Genomic DNA, 18,053 nt, shown 5'->3' with positions numbered 1-18,053 from the left:
TTACTGCATCAACTAAAGAAACATGTTTTGCTGGTTAAAATAAAAAAAAGCAAGATGTCTGATTAATAGTTCTACTGATATTGACTGGATTTCTATATTTCTAAAAACATGAGCACTTCATAAATACACTGAAATATTCTGTCATCGCCAGACAGAACGTGCCAGTTTTCTATAAATATAGACATCTGGCAGTGGTTTCTTCTACTGTTATGGATTTCTGGTGCAAAGAACGCTACTTTGTGAGCAAATGCATATTTGAAATTAATTTCATATGCAACAGGTTACATTAAAGAGCAAGAAAGATTTGCTGGGCAGAAGCGCGTAACAAAAACACTGTGTTCCCATACTGCTCCTGACCGTCTCTATGAGGTTGCCTGCACAATACTGTAGGCATAAAATATGTTCCTCCAAGCAGTGCTGTGAAGCTTAATTAAAGCATGCCCACAAATTGCATTGAACTTGAAAATGGGACTTGGTGTTTGGTGTCGTAATTCCAGCCATGGTGAAACACCGCTGAGAAAACAATGAATATTAAATATCAGTGAATAACAGCATGCTTTGTACAAACCACCTGAGGGGTGCCACAAGCAACAGCCAGGTATATAAAATCCAGTGCTATAGGGCTGTGCCATGACTTTCTTTCCTTTTTTTTTTTTTGGTGGGATTTCTAGCCAGATCTCTGTCTTAATCTGTCCCAATCTGTCCCACGATGCAACCATCCACAGAGTTGCATCAGACAGAGGCCAAGCTGGGGATGCCACAGGGTCACAGCAAAGATGCGAGCATGGGTGGACACCTTACATCACTAAGGGCTTGCTCAGGCTGAAAACGGATGCTAATCTCGCACTCCAAGGGCAACAGAAGACATCTTTGCATAAGGGCCTGGGCTGCATTTTCTGTCCACATCTGTCTTGCTCACCAGGCTCCCTGTAACGAAGTCATTAGCATCAGCAGGTAAATCAATTTTTGGCTGGAAAAGTTTCCTTTCTGGTTAACATAAGCCAAGTGTAAACACTCCCTTGCAGGTTAACAAAAGCCAGCAGCCCAAACAGGGATAATGTTTTGGGAGAAGGGGAGCTGGAGTGGGGGGGAAGTTGAAAAGACAATTAATCACAAGCTTTCCTACACCGTGACACATTTTTGCCAGTGACCGGGTATTTAGGGTGACTCTGTGTTGCTCCTCACCCCCTTTAAACTCTGGTTGGGGGCAATATTTTCCAACTGGAGCCATCAAAAGAGCAAAGAACAGAGCCTCCTTCGTCGTACAGCCCTGGCTGCCCACCTTCCCTGTTCCCTTCAGTAAACACCGCTAATTCACCAGCTCCATTAGCATGCTTTTTTTTTCCCTCTCCCAAACCACCCTAAAAGCATTTTGAGACCAAGGACAAAGAGAAGGGAGGGGGGGGACCCACCAAACCCAAAGTCTCTAGACAGTTCTCAGTGTGTGTCAAATACTTGCTAAAAAATCCAAATAAAGACAAACCCAAGAAGCCTCGACACCCTGCGTTATCTTTGCAGGCTGGCTGCTGCCTTATCAGCTCCGACAGAAACCGGCATTTAAGAAAAATTCAGTAGCCTTTGGGTGGAAGCTCGTTCCTAAGAAAACACTCAGCCAAATTGCTGGAAGTTGGTACAAGAGGAGAGGGTGAGCGGGTAAGAGACGGCCCGAAAGCCTCCGCCATCGTCTCGCCATTCTCTGTCAGGAAATACGCTGCCACATATGATTTTTAATTATTTTTCATAATTCACTCCTCACACTTCACACCCATTGCACAGGCCAAGAGCTACAAGGGTGAACAATTACTCGAAATGCTGCTTGCTCTTATTAGGGAGTGATGGAATCCAGGCAAAGCCACCATCTCTTGGTACCAGGTTTCAAAGTGCATCAGAAATGGAAGAAGACAGAAGATCACATCCGACACCAGCGTTAAGTACCACTGTCCTGACGGGGAAGGATAAAGATGTTGGTCTTCCCCACCCTCACCTATAACAAAGATGTTCTTTTTGGATAAAGTCTCCACGGAAGAATTTGAATGTTAAGGAGCATTTTTTCACGAAAAGCCAAAGTCCTGTTTGCTCTCACATGTAACTTGCCACACACGGATTTTGGCAGCCACCCCGCACAGGAGTTGGACTTCTCCTTTGCAAGGGCGTGAGGTTCCCGCTCCTGAAAAAGTTATAAAATAGTTATAAAACACCTTTGCTTGACATTAATTGATGGGTAGAATGAGCTAGAGAGAGAAGAGCTGTCTCAAGGCCAAGGGCTGCTTTTCAGCATCTCATTTGTAACGTGGCAGAGGGAACAGCTGGGGGGAGGTCATCTGCCTCTTGTCAACCCCAGAGGGAAGGACGGACAGACAGACACTCCCTGAGGAGCTGCCCTGGCATTATAAACGCCTCCGGTAGAGGGTGAGCAGCTTTCTACCTCTGACCCGACCCTTTCTCCCCCAGAAAGTCCTCACAAATCTTTCTCAACAGCTAGCAAAAATTGAAGTGACACAGCTGGGCCCCCAAAATGTCCTTTTTTCTTTTTTTTTTCTTCTTTTCTTTTTTTATTTTTTAAGTTCTACCCAAGACAACATTGCAGGGGAAGTAGAGGAACGAAGCAAAGGGAACTGCAAGTGTGGAGGGTATCTGCATGACCAGGCTCAGGCCCTTACACGACAGCACTCTTAGGGGCACTGCCCGCCCCTAGCACTCAAAAATTATAAAGCAGTCTCCAAAATAACAGGACTGGTTTAGAGGAGTCATGTAAAATTTGCTTCGGTTCTTTCTTTATTTCCCTTCTGGTGTCTCAGCCAGCCAACAAGGTTGGTCTATGCAACTCACATTTTCTATGTACCCTTCAAAATCATCGAGGCTGAAATCTTGTGGGTTAGTTTCTCCTTTCTTCAACTGACAGCTGAGTTATTTCCCAATTTCCATGAGCCCAGAAAAATAATTTTAAGGGGAAAAACCCAGTGTCAGAATCCTTGTGAAATAATTGCTACCACTTCAGCCTATGCTTAGGTCTTCCATATTTCACATAAGCATAACACTGTGTAAGGGGTCCTCAGCAAGTGTTTCTTGGAATACAAGCGATTCTCAGGTGCTTGAAATTAAGTATGTGCTTAAACACTTGGTAAAAATGGTGTCTGAGATCAGAAACTTCTGTAGTTGCAAAAATGCATTGAAATACTTGGGTTTGTACTTCCCCTTGCGTGTCTCCAGTGTCATGCTACAGGGGTTTCAATGGATTTAAACAAGGATGAATTTAAATAGATGTGTCATACACTATTTTCCTTGTTTTATTTGACTTTAATTACTTCTTAACAGTACTGCTGTTTGAAAAAAAAAAATCTTTCTCAATTGAGGGTGTTGGTTCTGCCTAGGGCTGCTTGGCCCTTTTCCACTGAAATGCCCTTTCAACAACCACCACAAGCCTTTCCAAGCAAAACAAAATCTTTTGGAAGAACCTCTTTTTCTGTGCCTGTGTGAAAATTTGCCTTTCTCAACTCTCTTCCCTTCCCCAGATTTTAGGTTGGCTTTTCTTTGCACTTTTCCAGGAGGGAACAGAAACCCATGCTGGCCTCCAGCAGGATGTGGAGCAACGCTTGGGAGCAGTCAGACCTTGTTGTTAGCACACATGAAAACACCTTGATGATGATGATGATAATAATAATAATGCTTGAATAACCTCTGTATTTTTTTTTTTTTTCATTTGAGGACTTTTGATGGTTGTTTCTATAAAAAATAAGCATGGTGTAATGCCTAGCTCTCCCGCAAGTCAATGATGAAGTTTGTACTCAGCAGAGAGGGGAAGGCTGGGCTTGTGATTCACGCATACAAACCACGTTGGGTGTGCGGCACAAGCCCTTCAGCCTGTGCATGAACGATACCTTTGCATCTGTTTTGCCTTGGGCACTTGCCCAGGGTTTGGGCACAATATCACGGGTTGTGTGGGTCTGTATCGTAGCAGCAGCAAGAAATCCTTATCGGGGCAACGTCTGCTTTGCACAGGGCACTGTAGGCAAATAGAGGATCTCACCTTTCTCAGGTTTACGCGGGTAAAGTAAAACTCGGCTGACCAATGGGTCTGGTTTTCGGAGGGAGCCTTTGTCAGAGTAAAACAAAGTCTCTATACAAAGAGCTGCTAGTACCTTGCAGTTAAGACTGTAGCGGTCTGTCTTTCGCTCTGGGTTTCACAGCCCTTAACAAAACAACAGGGCTTTGGTACAATTAGGACTTCCAGGCACTAACCCCAATACTAAAGAAAAAAAAAAATCACACCAGCTATAAAAACAACTTTGCCTTACGCTGTGTTCATTGTATCAACCAAAACCATTGCTCGTTTGCTGACCTGCTCTCCAAGAGCAATATTAAATATTTTAGACGCTGCAGTCCTCCTCCAGCTCTGCCTTAATATCTCTGTCTTGTAGCAAAATACCCTCCAACACATGCCACGGACAGAAGGCCCTGCTCCAGTTTGAAGGCTGGGATACTTACAGCAGAAAGTTCATTCAATTACTTTGCTGCATTTTTCATCTCCCTCAGACAAGTTACTGGGTTTGCTGGTTGGGGTTTTTTTTTGCATTTAGTACAGCATCTGCATTACTCCTGCAGAGGTAAAAGGGAAAGCGCATGGAAGTATGCAATCCAAGTCAAGAGGCTATTAAAATTCATTCAGGCTTGTTCCTCTCTGCTGTTATTTCAATTAGTGTCTGATAACTAAGCTGTTCCCTTTCAATTCTACATTGCACATTTTTTTTTTCTTTCAAGCATTTGTCTCAGTGAAAGTTCAATGCTGTTTTTCCTTCTGGACAAAGAAACCCCAAAGATGTATTTTCAACCTCCCGGCTCAGTGTTTCCCAGATATTTTGAATCGGGGACTGCTGCCAAGATTCATATTTTTCCACAGATCACCGCACACCCTCACACTCGCAGCAGAAAGCCATGACAGTGACACAGACGTGGGGATGGATCTGAAGTGGTTATTGCCCTTATTGTGGTCCATGAGCCGGCATGGGAACCGGCGCTCGCCCTTCTCGCATCGTCCAGGCCTGAGAAGATCTGGCAGATTTTAAAGGGTATTTAAAAAAAAACCACATCCCTGCTGCCTTGGGATAATTATAATTATTTAGTACCAAGTTCTGATCTTCCTGAATGTGCCAGAGTTTAGTCTTCCAACACAAAGTAACCCCAGCATCCTTCTGTGGGTACTGGGACATGCACCAGGATCTTCCCCTCTCTACAAAAAAAACCAGACAGATCAACGGGCAAGCGAAAGCCATAGTTTCTCTGGGGTGCAGGGTCATGGTTCATCACGTTAGACATGCGTCAATCATCCCCAGCCAGAATTCACCCACCACGCCTCACAGGCCAACATAAACACCCCCCCTCCAGAAAACCCCTAAAAGTGTTGTTAATGCAGCCCTGCGGCTTTACCTGTTTAGCCTACTGGCTGTGTTCCCCTGGAAAAATATTTTCACCCGCAGGGAGTATTTTGCACAAGTTGTTTTCTCTGCCTTATTTTTGCAACCCCCTGAAGCCATGCCAGTAGTCAGAAGTCCACACAGAGACAAAGCCAAGATTGCGGGGGCAACCTGGCTCCCTCTCGGGCCTTGGTGACGTACCACATTCACCTTGACACCAGAGTTGATGCACACTGTGCTTGGACCGGAGGGAACTCGATCACCAGCAGCGCTGGTTGCAGCCCATCTTTGCTCCTGATGGAGCAGCTCCTTCCTTGCAGCAGGCAATGCCATAGGAGGGCCAGCAAATGCTTGCAGCATTAACTTGCCATTTCCCAGCTCCCCAAAATAATCCTTCTCCCTCAGAAGCCAAAAGCAGAGGACAGAGGAAGGAAGATTCCCATTTCCCTATAAAGCACTCAAAATTTCAAGGGAACACTGAGACAAACAGAAAATTGTTGTGATAAGGAGTGTGAAAGCTGGAATCTCCCAGTACAAATGGGTCAGAGATGTGCTACCCTCTGACTGAGCTGAACCAAGAGCAAAAGTCAATGGGGAATAATTACTGCCTGTTCAGAATGGCCCAAACCACTTCTGGATAAGAAGTTTCTACCAGAGTAGTAAACACTTTTTCCCAATGGAATCCACCAAGGGAGGACCCAGGATCCAAATCTGATTTTTCCAGTCTTCACTTTCACTGCCCTCGGGCAATGCTACATTTTGCAATGTGGACCCTGCTGCATTTTACATTCCCAAAGAGTCATTTTACAAATGTTCACATAAATGCTTAGTCCTCCAAAGTACTGAGCCTTCCTGCCACAAGTGGAAACAGAAAGGACTTGCTGCCTGTGGTCACACTGCGATATCCCACGAGCTCAGGTCATGCTCCTATAACAATTTAACTCAGGACATTTTTTTCCAGGTTGGCTTCCTGCCTAGGTTAGCTCCCCAAAACACCCAACAGCAAGGTCAGAAGAGCTCTCACACTGGCACAAGGGCGTTACGAGGCTGGAAGCAGAGCAGGACAAGGACAGGATGAGGATGGTGATGGGGTCAACTTCAGTCATCTTCAGCTGCCGTGAAATCACACCTGAGAAGCATTTACTGCCAGGATCCGAGCAGCTGTAGTCAGGCAGAGGAAGAGGGGTCCTATTTGTGCCACTAATGACCCAGCTTAGCAGGACAGAAATCGAGTGCTTGACCTTTCCCAACATTATGTGAAGCAAATGCTCCATATGACATGGCTCCAGCATTATCTACCAGGCACAGGTGCATGACTGCAATTAGAAGTGACCGGCATTTCATACATAACAGCACCTTTCAACCCAGCTCAGGCCATCCAAAAACACTTGGAGGTTCAGTTACCATCTTCTTTCCACACAACCTCCCCAGCTCCTTGCCAGCTCAGGAAGCACCAAATAATTCCCTGTGAAGTCTCACAGCTATTACCTGGAAATTAAATTGGAAGCCACAACGTCTCTCTGCACGCTAGTAGATCTTAAACTTGGCACTTGGTTTGTCCCAAGACCATTTCTCACCCCCACCCCTAAATCAACTTCCGCAGAGAACAATGCTGCCGGTTTGTGTCCACAACAGATTTATTCTCCCCATTCCAGCAGCTCGCGCCGCCTGTACCTTCAAGGGGCAGTAGCTGCTTGAAGCGAATGGTTCCTTCTGGTTTCTGGGAATAAAAGGCTGCCCTCCATAATCAGGGTATTGTTCTCCCTAAATGGACCCAGACTCTGTAAACACGCTCCTCTGCACAGCACTGGGAGGGTGACTGCGAGCGTGTGTATACGTACATGCAGGGAATGTGTCTTGTTCTAAAAAACAGTAAATTATGTTAATTCATTTCCTCCACATAAACAGTGGTAATAAACTTTGGGAAAGGAGGAGGAAAAAGTAAACAAGAGTCAATTACAAAAAGGTGAGGGGGAGAGGTAACCAAATAACTCCTCCAAATGTCTCCTTTGGGAAGGGACATTCACATTTCAGCTCGGATAGGCTCCATGCAGCCCGCCCTCCCTCCATCCCGCTGGAGGTGTAAATGCGACCATAACAATTTCTTTTTTTTTTTTTTTTAAGGTTTCAACCTGTTTTCACAAGTTCAATCTTGGGAGCTGGGAAATGAGCCCCCACCGGTGCCCTGATCCATGGCAAGTACATCCCCGGGGGCTTTGCTCCGCATGTGACGTGAGCGCTCTGGTGACTGAAGCCAATATGAATAGTCAGACCCTATTTGTAATTTTCTAACAGGAAAATAATTTCGCTAAGCAAACTACCATGCTTTGACTCAAAACCCTGATTAGCACAGTTTGAAAACAGGGCAGCATACTGTTCTGGGAATTAACTTGCTTGACCCCTAGTCTATAATGGCACTCAAATAATCTGTGAGTCAGACAAAGTTGAAAAACTCTTGGAAGACCACACTGAAAGAATTTACTGGATTTATTGGATTTTCTAGGATAAAAGAAAAATAAGCCTCAAACTCCACTTAGCTAGTCTGTGGTCTTCAGAAAGACAAGCTTTTTCTCCTGACACTATCTAGAAGAGGAACGCTGCCTATGCTGAGCAGCACTTTTTGGGTCTCTTTTTTATATTTTTTTTTTTCTTCACTGGAAACTCTCAGTAAATAGTAATAATTATTATAAACATACAGGTCTATTGCTGTAACTACTTTTGAGTAGCACCTTGCTGTTTTCTTCCTTGGGATCAGTGGTAAAACATGGGGAAAAGGGACAGATTCCCATCCCTGTGAATCTACAGTCCTCCTCCCAACAGGAGTACTCACGGGGAAAAGAGCCCTGAATGGAACTTCAAGTTAAATATCCTGAGGCTACTTTACCAGTTGCGAAAAGGAACTACTCCGGTGTTTCCAATGAACTTCCAATGCCAGGATTAATCCTGTATATAGCACTGTCACAAAATACTGCTCGTAATCCTCCAGATCCTCCGGCCTACCCCTGTTTGAGCAAGCAAGGAATCAGGAAAAGCATTCTGCCTTAGTGATACAAGCAGGACCTTGCTCTGGGCTAGATAAAACACTGACCCATCCCCACCTTATGGTTTCTCCAGCCCCTGAGCAAGATGCTCTGACTAGCCTCTACCACTTCTTTGTGTCTCTTTGTATCCCAGAAACAATAGATGTGCGCTGAGAGCAGTGGCAAACATTTTCAGATAACAAATCCAGCAATTAGAAATCAACTGTCCAAAGACAGTTCCCCCGCATATGCAAATATCTCCCTAATAGGTTTACGATTCCTTGTCAATCAAACCTGTCAAGGAAAAGTAAACACCTGTCCTGGCTATGATTAAGTTGAAAGCTCCACTCTCATTAGCCCTTAACGAAATTAACCCCAGCAATACTGCATTTCTGATCGGTTGTGAATACCAGGAGGAGGAAAGATACTCATCAGCTCTGATCTGTTAATCTAGTTTTATATTAACTATTGCAGATGACGATGAACCCTCCCATGGCTTGATGCCACACTGTACAGAACTGAAACACAACCTGGTCTTACAAGGCCCCAGTTTCTGCTCTCTGCTAGGATTATAAATTTAAATACTACTCACAGCTACTCAGCCACAACTCACCGAACTAGTGGGACTACCACCTTTGTAATGGAGAGCAATATCCAACCCTGAATATTAAAATATGAAAGGACTTGTCAGAGCACAAAGCCTGATCTCCATACGCTGGTGGAGCTGGCAACTCTTCTCCCAGTTTCTCACTTTAAACTGCCCAAAAATACATTAAACACTTCCTAATATTACTTGTCTGGCTAAAGAGACACTGTAATTACCACCAAAATGTTGCGTTAATCTGCAGAAGAACATGAAAGGTTTTGATCCACCCAGAAGGTGAGTGAGACGGCTCATAGCATCCTCTCTCAGAAGGGTATCCACACTCTGAAGGAGTTTTAGCCACCAGCTTTACATCAACTGGTCAATGCCAAACAAGCGTTCTTCCTTCCACAGAGAGCCTGCAGTATCCCTGGGGAGATATGCCACAATGTCCAGAGGTTTACCCTGTTATTCATTAACCCTTCCATCCTTGACATGCAGTTCATACACCTGAAACTCGTCTGACACTTGTCATTGCTTAACCAGTGTTAACAGATCTGTTTAGGTGAGAACAAGTGCTGAGAAAAATAGCTTCCTCCATTTCTCCAACTCACACAAATTTATTAGTCAAGAAGAAAAAGGAGGACAAGAAACCAGTTCACAGTGCTCCAGCGTCTGCAGCAGCCTGACTCCAGTAGTTTGGCTTGTTCAGCTTTGGGAGCTGGTGGGGCTGAGTAACTGTCCCTTCTCCCTCCTTTGGGGTTGATTTGGCTTCACCCCATCCACTTCTGTCTAGAAGAAGGAAGATTTAAATCCGTACAAGGCAGTAGTAAAATACTAGCTACCACAAAGCCCCCCTTTTACAATAGAATGCTTCTACTCAGAGTAACACATTGGTCAAAAGCCAATTAAGCATCACACCTATACCTAATGACGTGGGGGCACCTGGGAGGACACAGGTGAAAAGAGCAGCACAGTACGGATTTGGAAAAGCCACTTCCCAACATCCTCTGCAGAACACACACGCTGCCCACTTGAGATCCTCTTCCAAGGCTTGCCTGCACCAGGCCTCAAGAGCAGCAGTACACTAATCCAGCCTAAATTTTCTCTTGGAGGTTGGCTAATGCTTACATTTCTCTCCACGTCCTCCTCCAGCTTTTCCCCTCTCCCGAACATCTTGTTCCGGGCAGAACTAGCAAGCCCACAATTGCCATGAAGGGTCTGCACAACACCAGTACCAAACTCTTACAGTCATCAGTTCACTGGGCATGTGCGAGCAAACCCAGCAAGGAGAATATGAATTTTAAAAAATGCCTATTGCACAAATTAAGTCTGCATTTCTGCATTTGTCTGCTGTTCCTGTGTTTTTATCTAACATGCACAAATACTGACAGCTCCTAAAATACCCGCTAAAGTCAACACCACCCAAGTGGCATCGAGGGTATGACACCTCTTGCATTACTCACTTCATCACTTGACAGGACACCCAAGATTGTGTAAATCTTTCATGAAATAAATTTACCAGACATAAGGAGAAATTGTTTTGGGTCCCATTAAGCTAGAAACCACTCATAGAGAGGCTGAGAATAGAGGTGCAGCAGTCCTGAGAAACATTAACCTGCTCTGAGAAGCCTCTGTTCCCAATTTACATTTTTCTTCCCTTAGTGAAGCTCAAAATTAAGTTTGAACACTTAATGGAAGAAGTAGCCTGGAGTTATTGGCTGCATTTCTTCCTTAAAATTGGAGTGGTTGGGATGAAATAAAAACGTCAGGTTATTCGCAGCACTGCTGGATACTGTGTTTCTACTGCAATACAATGGGGAGACTGTGTAATCAGGGCAACCAACCAAACTCCATGCAGCCCATGTTTATTTGACTCGAAGGGGGGAAAAAAAAATAAATTAAAAAAAATCAGAGATGTGAATGGATTCAGCAGCAAATGGCATATATTAACTTGTTAAATAACACTCAGGCCAGTCTTCAGCCCCTCCACACCTAGCAACACCACCCGTAGAATGGCACCCTTTCTTTGGGGATAAACCCCTCTGCAGCCACCCAAAGTTAAAGCAATGAGTTTCCAAGTTGCTCTCAGCCCTGGCAGCACATGCTCCAGCCACCAGCCAGAGCTCGCAGCGGGCAGAAGCAATGTGTTTCTAGAATAAAAAAATTGATTCCAAGCTATCTGGTCAAGCAGGCGAACGGCAGGATCCAAAATACCGCACTTGGCACACATCTCTTCTGCTGTCATACATGAGGGATCCATACAGAGGTCGATATCACAGATAATCTCTGTAAATCATCCTTCAGGGATGGATCCAAAGCCCACGGGAGTGAGTAGGAGTCACGGCACCAACGCTCACAGGCTCTGAATCGGGTCGTAACCTGTTAAAACTGGCATGGGCTGCATCTGTGTGTCTCATACGACATCGGGGCAGCGGGATCAGATTATTCAAGCTTACTTTTGGAAACATTTTTCTTTTACCTTAGTACCACGGCTGCTACGAACGAGCACCAGACTCAATAGGCTTGCATCAGACAGTAGTCTTTGCAACTTCTACATTCACACTGGCTCTACTCTTAAAAAAAGTCCCTTATATGACCAAAAATGTTCCACCTTGGTGCAAAAGATTAGGACAGGTCAATACAACTAAATACGTATGGAGGCATTATTATTAGAGAAAGCTCCAAGTCAAGGCTGATTACAGAGAACAAGAAAAGGAATAGAAATCCAAATTAAATGTCCAAAACAAGACCAAATGCATTTCAGCTCGAGCAGTCCACCAGAAAACACAGGAAGAGGTCAGAAGAAAGACAAACTCCTTGAAACAAGACAAAATGAGCAGGTTAATGAAAGAAAAGGGAGAAAGGAGCAGTTCCAGCGACTCCTGTAATTATGGGATACATTTGCACAGACCCTTTGAGCAGCATGATTTTACAAGCCACTGCAGACACAAGTAGGAGCTTCACGTCTCAGGAAAATCAGAAAGCTGCACTGGTTCTACTCCCACTGAATAAATAAAGCTACGACTAAAGGTTGTTGGTGGTGGGGTTTTTTTTTTTAATTCAAACTAGGCACAAGAAGACCTCTGCATTATTATTTTCCCCTCTCAGTGGAAATTTTTTATCTCTTCCAATAATTAATCCAAAAATGCACAGCCAGACAGTGACCATTCACGCTATTCCATAACGAGTATTCTGCCCCCAGATGTACCAGCATCGCTCGTGGCAAGACAGCCGCTCAAAAAGGAATTATCAGACGGGTCATTGGAAAAGATCAGCTCTATCAGCCGATTCATGCCAGATGACAAACTTCATCTTTAGTTAATAAATTAGTACCAATAGTCCCAAACCTTGAAAAGCGGGTTCCTACTTGCTAGCAAGCGCCACTTTTGCCTTTTTGGTTTTGAATGACTTTTTTCCTGAAAGAACCATTTTTCTGTAATTTCTCAAGCACCACCTTTCATGGCACATGAAAGTTTCTTCTGTGGCTAAGAGTCAGACTTTGGAGTCTAGCCTTTGCTGTGTACAAGTTCATCACAGAAAAGACGTATTTTAACTTGCTGCTTGCGTCTTCTAATGAAAGTCAAAGAAACATGGACTTGGAAAACAAAGTTATAAAAACTTTAAGGAAAATCTAAATGTATTTGAGCAATTTGCCGAGTTTTGTAATATTCCTAATAAAAAAAAAAAAAAAAATCAACCCTAATTTTCCAGTATGACACACACTGTGTTTTATGTTTAAACTTAGCCGCAATTTAAAGCGGTCGACAGCCTCAGAAGAAGGGAGGAACCGGGGTTTAAAAAAAAATAACCAGGATTTTCTTAGATCGTCATGTTGACTCTAGGTACAAGTCATGCTGACAGATTGTTCATGAGCAAGTTCCCCAAGAGCACGATCCAAAAAATGCCCCAAACTTAACCAGAAGATGTGCAGTGACTTACATAAAATTTGAATCAGGCTGTTAGATCTGGATATGTTTCTCTTTCACAAGTGAGAAATTACCTAATCGTTATTTCTGGTAACAACCATTCAGCAAGAATAAAGGAGTAAAACAGAAGCCAACAACCATCTCTCTCATAAGTAATGATAATATCTTTCCCACGTTTACTACCATTCACTCTTATAAACCCCAAAGTTACAGAATGGTAATTATGTTCACCAGAATGAAGAACACATCTCCCAAGAAATAAAAAACCAAACCAAAAAAAAAAACTTTCTAGCGTCCTATTCCCTTTTCTCTAATATTCAGAGAAACAAAAACGGCGCATAACATTATTTCTGCACGAAACCGTTGAATTTTGAGGTGGCCCTATCAGAAAATTCCCTGTAAAGCAGGCATCAACCAGGTTTGCAAGCCAAGCGTCGCACAGAGGTGCCGGAGCAGAAAGCAATTAAGGTCCCGTTCTTCCCCTCCCTACGCAATGCACAGAAAATGAAATCAACATCCAAACTAATTAGTTTCCAGCAGAATATCAGTTTACTCGCTAACAGGAGGGTTGTTACTGCTTTTACCAAAAAATTCTAAACATACCATATGAAATCTTGTTTAAGCCACGGGACCAAGGCAAGCACATCCCAACGTTACCATATACGGTCACCAACGCGAATACGATGGCAACTTGACAGATTTGGAACAAATATTGCGTTGTGTGTCACTGAGATAACATAGGCAGGAAAGTATCAGATTGTATTACCTGTATCCAACCGGAGGTGTGGAGTGGTAGGAGCTACATTGCTGCAGGACATAGTCACTAAAGGTTAGTGACCCAAGATGGCATTCATCCCCGCGGAGGAGGGCCAGGGCAGAACGCTGAGGACTTTTATGCCCAGTATAGGGCTGCTTGGAGAAAACAGGAATGGAGTGACACGAGGGACGAGCCACCAGACCTGCACCGTTATCCCAGGTTCGGGGCTGCCACTATCCAGTGCAGCTGGCAACCGGGCTGAAGCTGCCGCCCTACGCCTTGGCTGTCAGCTGGAAGGCATAGTCCCTCTTAGACAACCGCAGCACGCAGGTTTTGTTCTCAAAGAGTGGATTTTGTGCACACGGAAGTTCTTGTCTTCACCCACAAGGGAAAGAAGGGGCTTGGATATTTACCAAAATAGCTCCCCCAAGGAAGACTTTTTTGATACAGGCTCCCTGCTGGAGCTCCTTAGCCCGGAATGAGATTGGTCGCTGGGGGATTTATTCCAGATTAAGTTTTTTGGAAGGGTTATTCCAGTGCATTTGCAGGTGTAGACAAGTCCTTAGCCAAAGTCTTTAAATTTCGGCCCCGAAAGCATTGATTCAAACTTAGCCAGAGCTACCTCATCCTTCATCCCTCCAGACACAGCGAGTTCTGCACCTGGACCTCTAAAATCAGACCTGTTCTCCGCTTTGTATGGATACTTTGAATGTATTGCCTCTTTCTTAAGAATTTATCTTGGTTTCCTAAGATATCCCCTTTTTTGCAGGGTTTTGTACATCGGCAGTGTGACACATTGGGTCACAAGAAGGGACAGAGCCAGTAGGCACAGCTCCGAACCTGGAAAAATCATTAGCCCAATCAGTCATCCCTGCGGGGCCCTTCGCCTTAAAAGGCATCACCTAAATAAAGATGTAAAAGTAATACAACATAACATTTAATGGAGGATTGCAGCTGAGCACTCAACAGTCAGGAAATATCAAAGCCGGAGCGCGTGGGCAACTTAACTCTGCCCCCTTGTGCAAATGCACTACGGCACAGCCCTTCCCCGAACACAGGCACGCAATCAGCCGGCGCCAAACTAACATCCTAATTCCAGCGTAAGCTACTTTTGCCCAATATGAGTAGAAGAGAAGGACCAGCACTTTCACAGAGGAGCCTCTTCAGCCACCTTCCTCACTTGATTGCAAGCCAGCGAGCACCTATTTAACTTCTGACGCCTCAGATTAGGAGGCGTTGGCACGCTTTGGGCCACACACGTCTAATTTGCAATCAGGATACAGATATTAAATGCTGTTTGGCCAAAACAAAGAGCCCTTCTTCCTCCGGAGTAAAGCCTCGCGACCTCAGGCTGAGATTTGGCCAAAGGACTGTCTATAAAACCCGAGCGACTGAAACAGGTAACATTTATACATCTCCAGCGGCCGAACCCACCGTATGATACATTCGGAAAAAATCCACAGGCACGTTAACAACTGGGCACATTTTTCGGAGAATCTGAAATTATCCCAATGTAAACATCTAATAATTGGGGATATTCGACAGCACAAAATAAGGCTGCAACGTGCTGGAGAGTGTCTCACCTCTGCTCACTTACAAGTTTGATCTTTCATCTCCGTCCTCTGTTATCAAGAATACTCTCAACCTCAAGAGGTGCAAAGCAGGATTTAAATGTTAGGATTTTGTCTATTTTTTTTTTACAGCAATGACACCTTTTTCTACTTCACTTTCCCTCTCTTGATATCAGCACATGAATGAATGATCTTTTTCATGGGTTTGGCCCTGGCCCTATTTCTACGTTATTTTAAATAACCAGGACCATGTCTCCATCCACTTGCAGGACAGATTTTTCCAGCTCTGAAAAGAGTTCAAATGACCCAATTACCAATATGTTCCTATCAAAGTTATATTAAAGAGAACTTTGCATAGGAAAAACGATGATGTCCTGAAATTACCGCTGTTAATTTTCCGTCGCTTCTTCACAGAACAACGGCCCATAGCACTTCATTTTCCAGGGGCAATAAAGGAGTACCGAGCAAGGCAAGTGCAAACCAAATTTAAACAGGGTCAGCCAGTAAAGCAGCCGATACTCGGCTCACAACAGAGACAAAAATCTTTTTGTCTTCTCCTGCCCACTTCAGATCTTTTCCGGAACTCCACCAACTTCTCAGGTCCATTGCAATAATATACATCCATGAGGTCATCTTAATTCATACACTGCTGCCCATTGCCTACAACTTAAACTGAGTCTCCATTGTAAACCTTGCCTGGAATTCAGACTTGCAGGACTTACAGCCTATATCTGTTTTCTTTTTCATTCAGCTTCCAGCCAAATCATTTTATAGTGCTTTTGCCTCCATAAAATATTTGCTTGGCAGCCAATGCCAAGAAGGAAAAAAAAGCAACCCAACCTTGGGTTTTTAGAGTAATGCTCTCCGTCTCCTTTCCCCACCCTCACCCCCAAGGTTTATTTTTGGCAAGTTACGGCCCAAGCAATGGGCAAGTTTAAACCTTTTAATTCGCAACTCCATGGCACTGAGTGATTTAAAGGTCTTTCAAGAATTCATGCAACTCTGATACTGTTGGGAATTGCAGCTGGAGCAATCTGCATCCTAAAGCCATACCCCCATTCTCCTGGAACAATGCAGCCCCTCCTTTGTGACCAGAGCCTGGGGAGCTGAAAGCATGGTTTCTCATTCAGGATTTCCAGGGACAGCACCCACCAAGGTACGACACAGGCGAGAGCAGAGGAAAAGCCACCGCTCCTTCCACTCTGATCCCAGGGGTTTGCTTAAAGCACCTTCCCATAAAGAAACTTCTTTTTTTTTCCACGTACACCCCCCTGTCACTCCCAGGTCAATGTATTTCAATTTGCCTCTGGTAGGGTAACCTGTTTATTGAAATCTGATCAACTGCTGGAGCCCCAGCGTTAAAATACGCTCTCACTGTTGGGAACTGTCATTTGTCTGTCACCGAGGAAGTTAATGGATGTGTTTGTTTAGTTTGCTAGTGGGAATATACAGGGCAGAGGCTGGAGGGATTACAGGAGGGGAGGGGTATTTCTGATCCACAGAGGAATGCAGTTGCTTTTCTTTAAAATTGTCCACGTATTTTTACACATGCATGAGAAAAGCCGCTGGAAGTTCACCTGCACCTAAGAGACCTCAGCAAACCCGGAGCGACCGCACTCCATCCAAACCGATGGCCCCGAAACACACAGGTGAGGAGGCACCACACGTGGGCACGAGCCTGCACCCCTCCGCAGATAAGCAACGTGCAGGGGACGAGTCCGCGACGACAGCAACTCCCTTACGGGGTCCCTCCGAGGGCACCGCGGGCGTTTGTGGAGCACGAGCCCAGCGGAGCTGAGGGAAGGGTACGAGTCGCAAAGTGTTTGCAGCAAGCGCGATCTCCTTACCTCTCGCCGAGTCCGAAAACACAATTATCCCGGCAAAAAGGAGCACGAGCTGCAATTCCATTTTGAAAACCAGATCCCTCCGTATCGTGCAGGCTACCGTCCTCTCAGACCTGGAGGCAGGAAAAAGGAGAGCAGAATAATTACTGGGGAAAAAACCCCAAACAACCCACAACTTTGCAGAGTTTTAAAGCCTATTGCGAAGACTTAAGAGCAGAAAGAGCAAATGAAAGAGCAACGTACTTGTAATTCATTCCTTGGCGCTCAGCGAGTAAAACTTTGCCCTCCTCTCTGCTTTAGCCTGATATAAATCAAGAACCCACTGAGGCCAGTAAGCTCCTCTAAGTTTACAGTTAATGCATAATTCTTTGGTATCCTGTACAGAACCAGTCTGGAAGGCAAACAAAACTCTAGCAAGTGGCCATAAAACAAGATTTCAGGTTAACAATTTGCGGAGGAACTTGGGGAAGGGGGAGGAGGAATGTTACCTCTCCCAGAAAACTTTGTGTTGCTGCTTCAGTGCCCCTCAGACAGGCTCCGCTCTGGGTACGCGCCTTCCTCCGCTCCGCAACTTCTCTGAACAGCACTGATTTTTCCTTTCTTCTCCCCCCCCCCCCCCCCCCGAGCCCCACTTGTTCCCGTGTGCTCCAGAGGTGCGTCCCAAAGCAAAACCGCACTTAATTATCCAGATTCTTGAAGATGCCTTCGCTGTGATACGCGGGGTAGATCAGGTTTACGTTAATTACACCCTGTTCTTCTCCTAAAACTCTCACTCTCTAAACACTGTCTGAATTCCTCACCCTTGTAAACTCCCCGGTTTAAACACTCCGTGCCCCCAGGACACACAACAACCCGCGCACAGCATCCAGCAAAGCAAATACGGACGCTTTGCCATTAGCTTCCCAATTTGCAGCGGGGAGCCGGTACGGAGGGAGGGA

General features: G+C 44.9%; 1 protein-coding gene across 1 annotated transcript in view; it reads right to left on the bottom strand.

Moving 5' to 3' along the window:
- The window catches only part of FGFRL1 (fibroblast growth factor receptor-like 1), a 258,172-nt gene that overhangs the window by 160,018 nt on the left and 80,101 nt on the right, over positions 1-18,053 (bottom strand). The window contains exon 2 of the mRNA XM_009331910.1: positions 17,119-17,228. Within this exon, the coding sequence (XP_009330185.1) occupies positions 17,119-17,228 (110 nt within the window). The remainder of the gene's footprint in view (positions 1-17,118; positions 17,229-18,053) is intronic.

The sequence above is a fragment of the Pygoscelis adeliae genome, unplaced genomic scaffold, assembly GCF_000699105.1.
Source record: "Pygoscelis adeliae isolate BGI_AS28 unplaced genomic scaffold, ASM69910v1 Scaffold209, whole genome shotgun sequence".
NCBI classification, from domain to species: Eukaryota; Metazoa; Chordata; class Aves; order Sphenisciformes; family Spheniscidae; genus Pygoscelis; species Pygoscelis adeliae.
The sequence above is the reverse complement of the archived record's forward strand: the minus strand, read 5'-3'. Positions and strand labels throughout refer to the sequence as shown.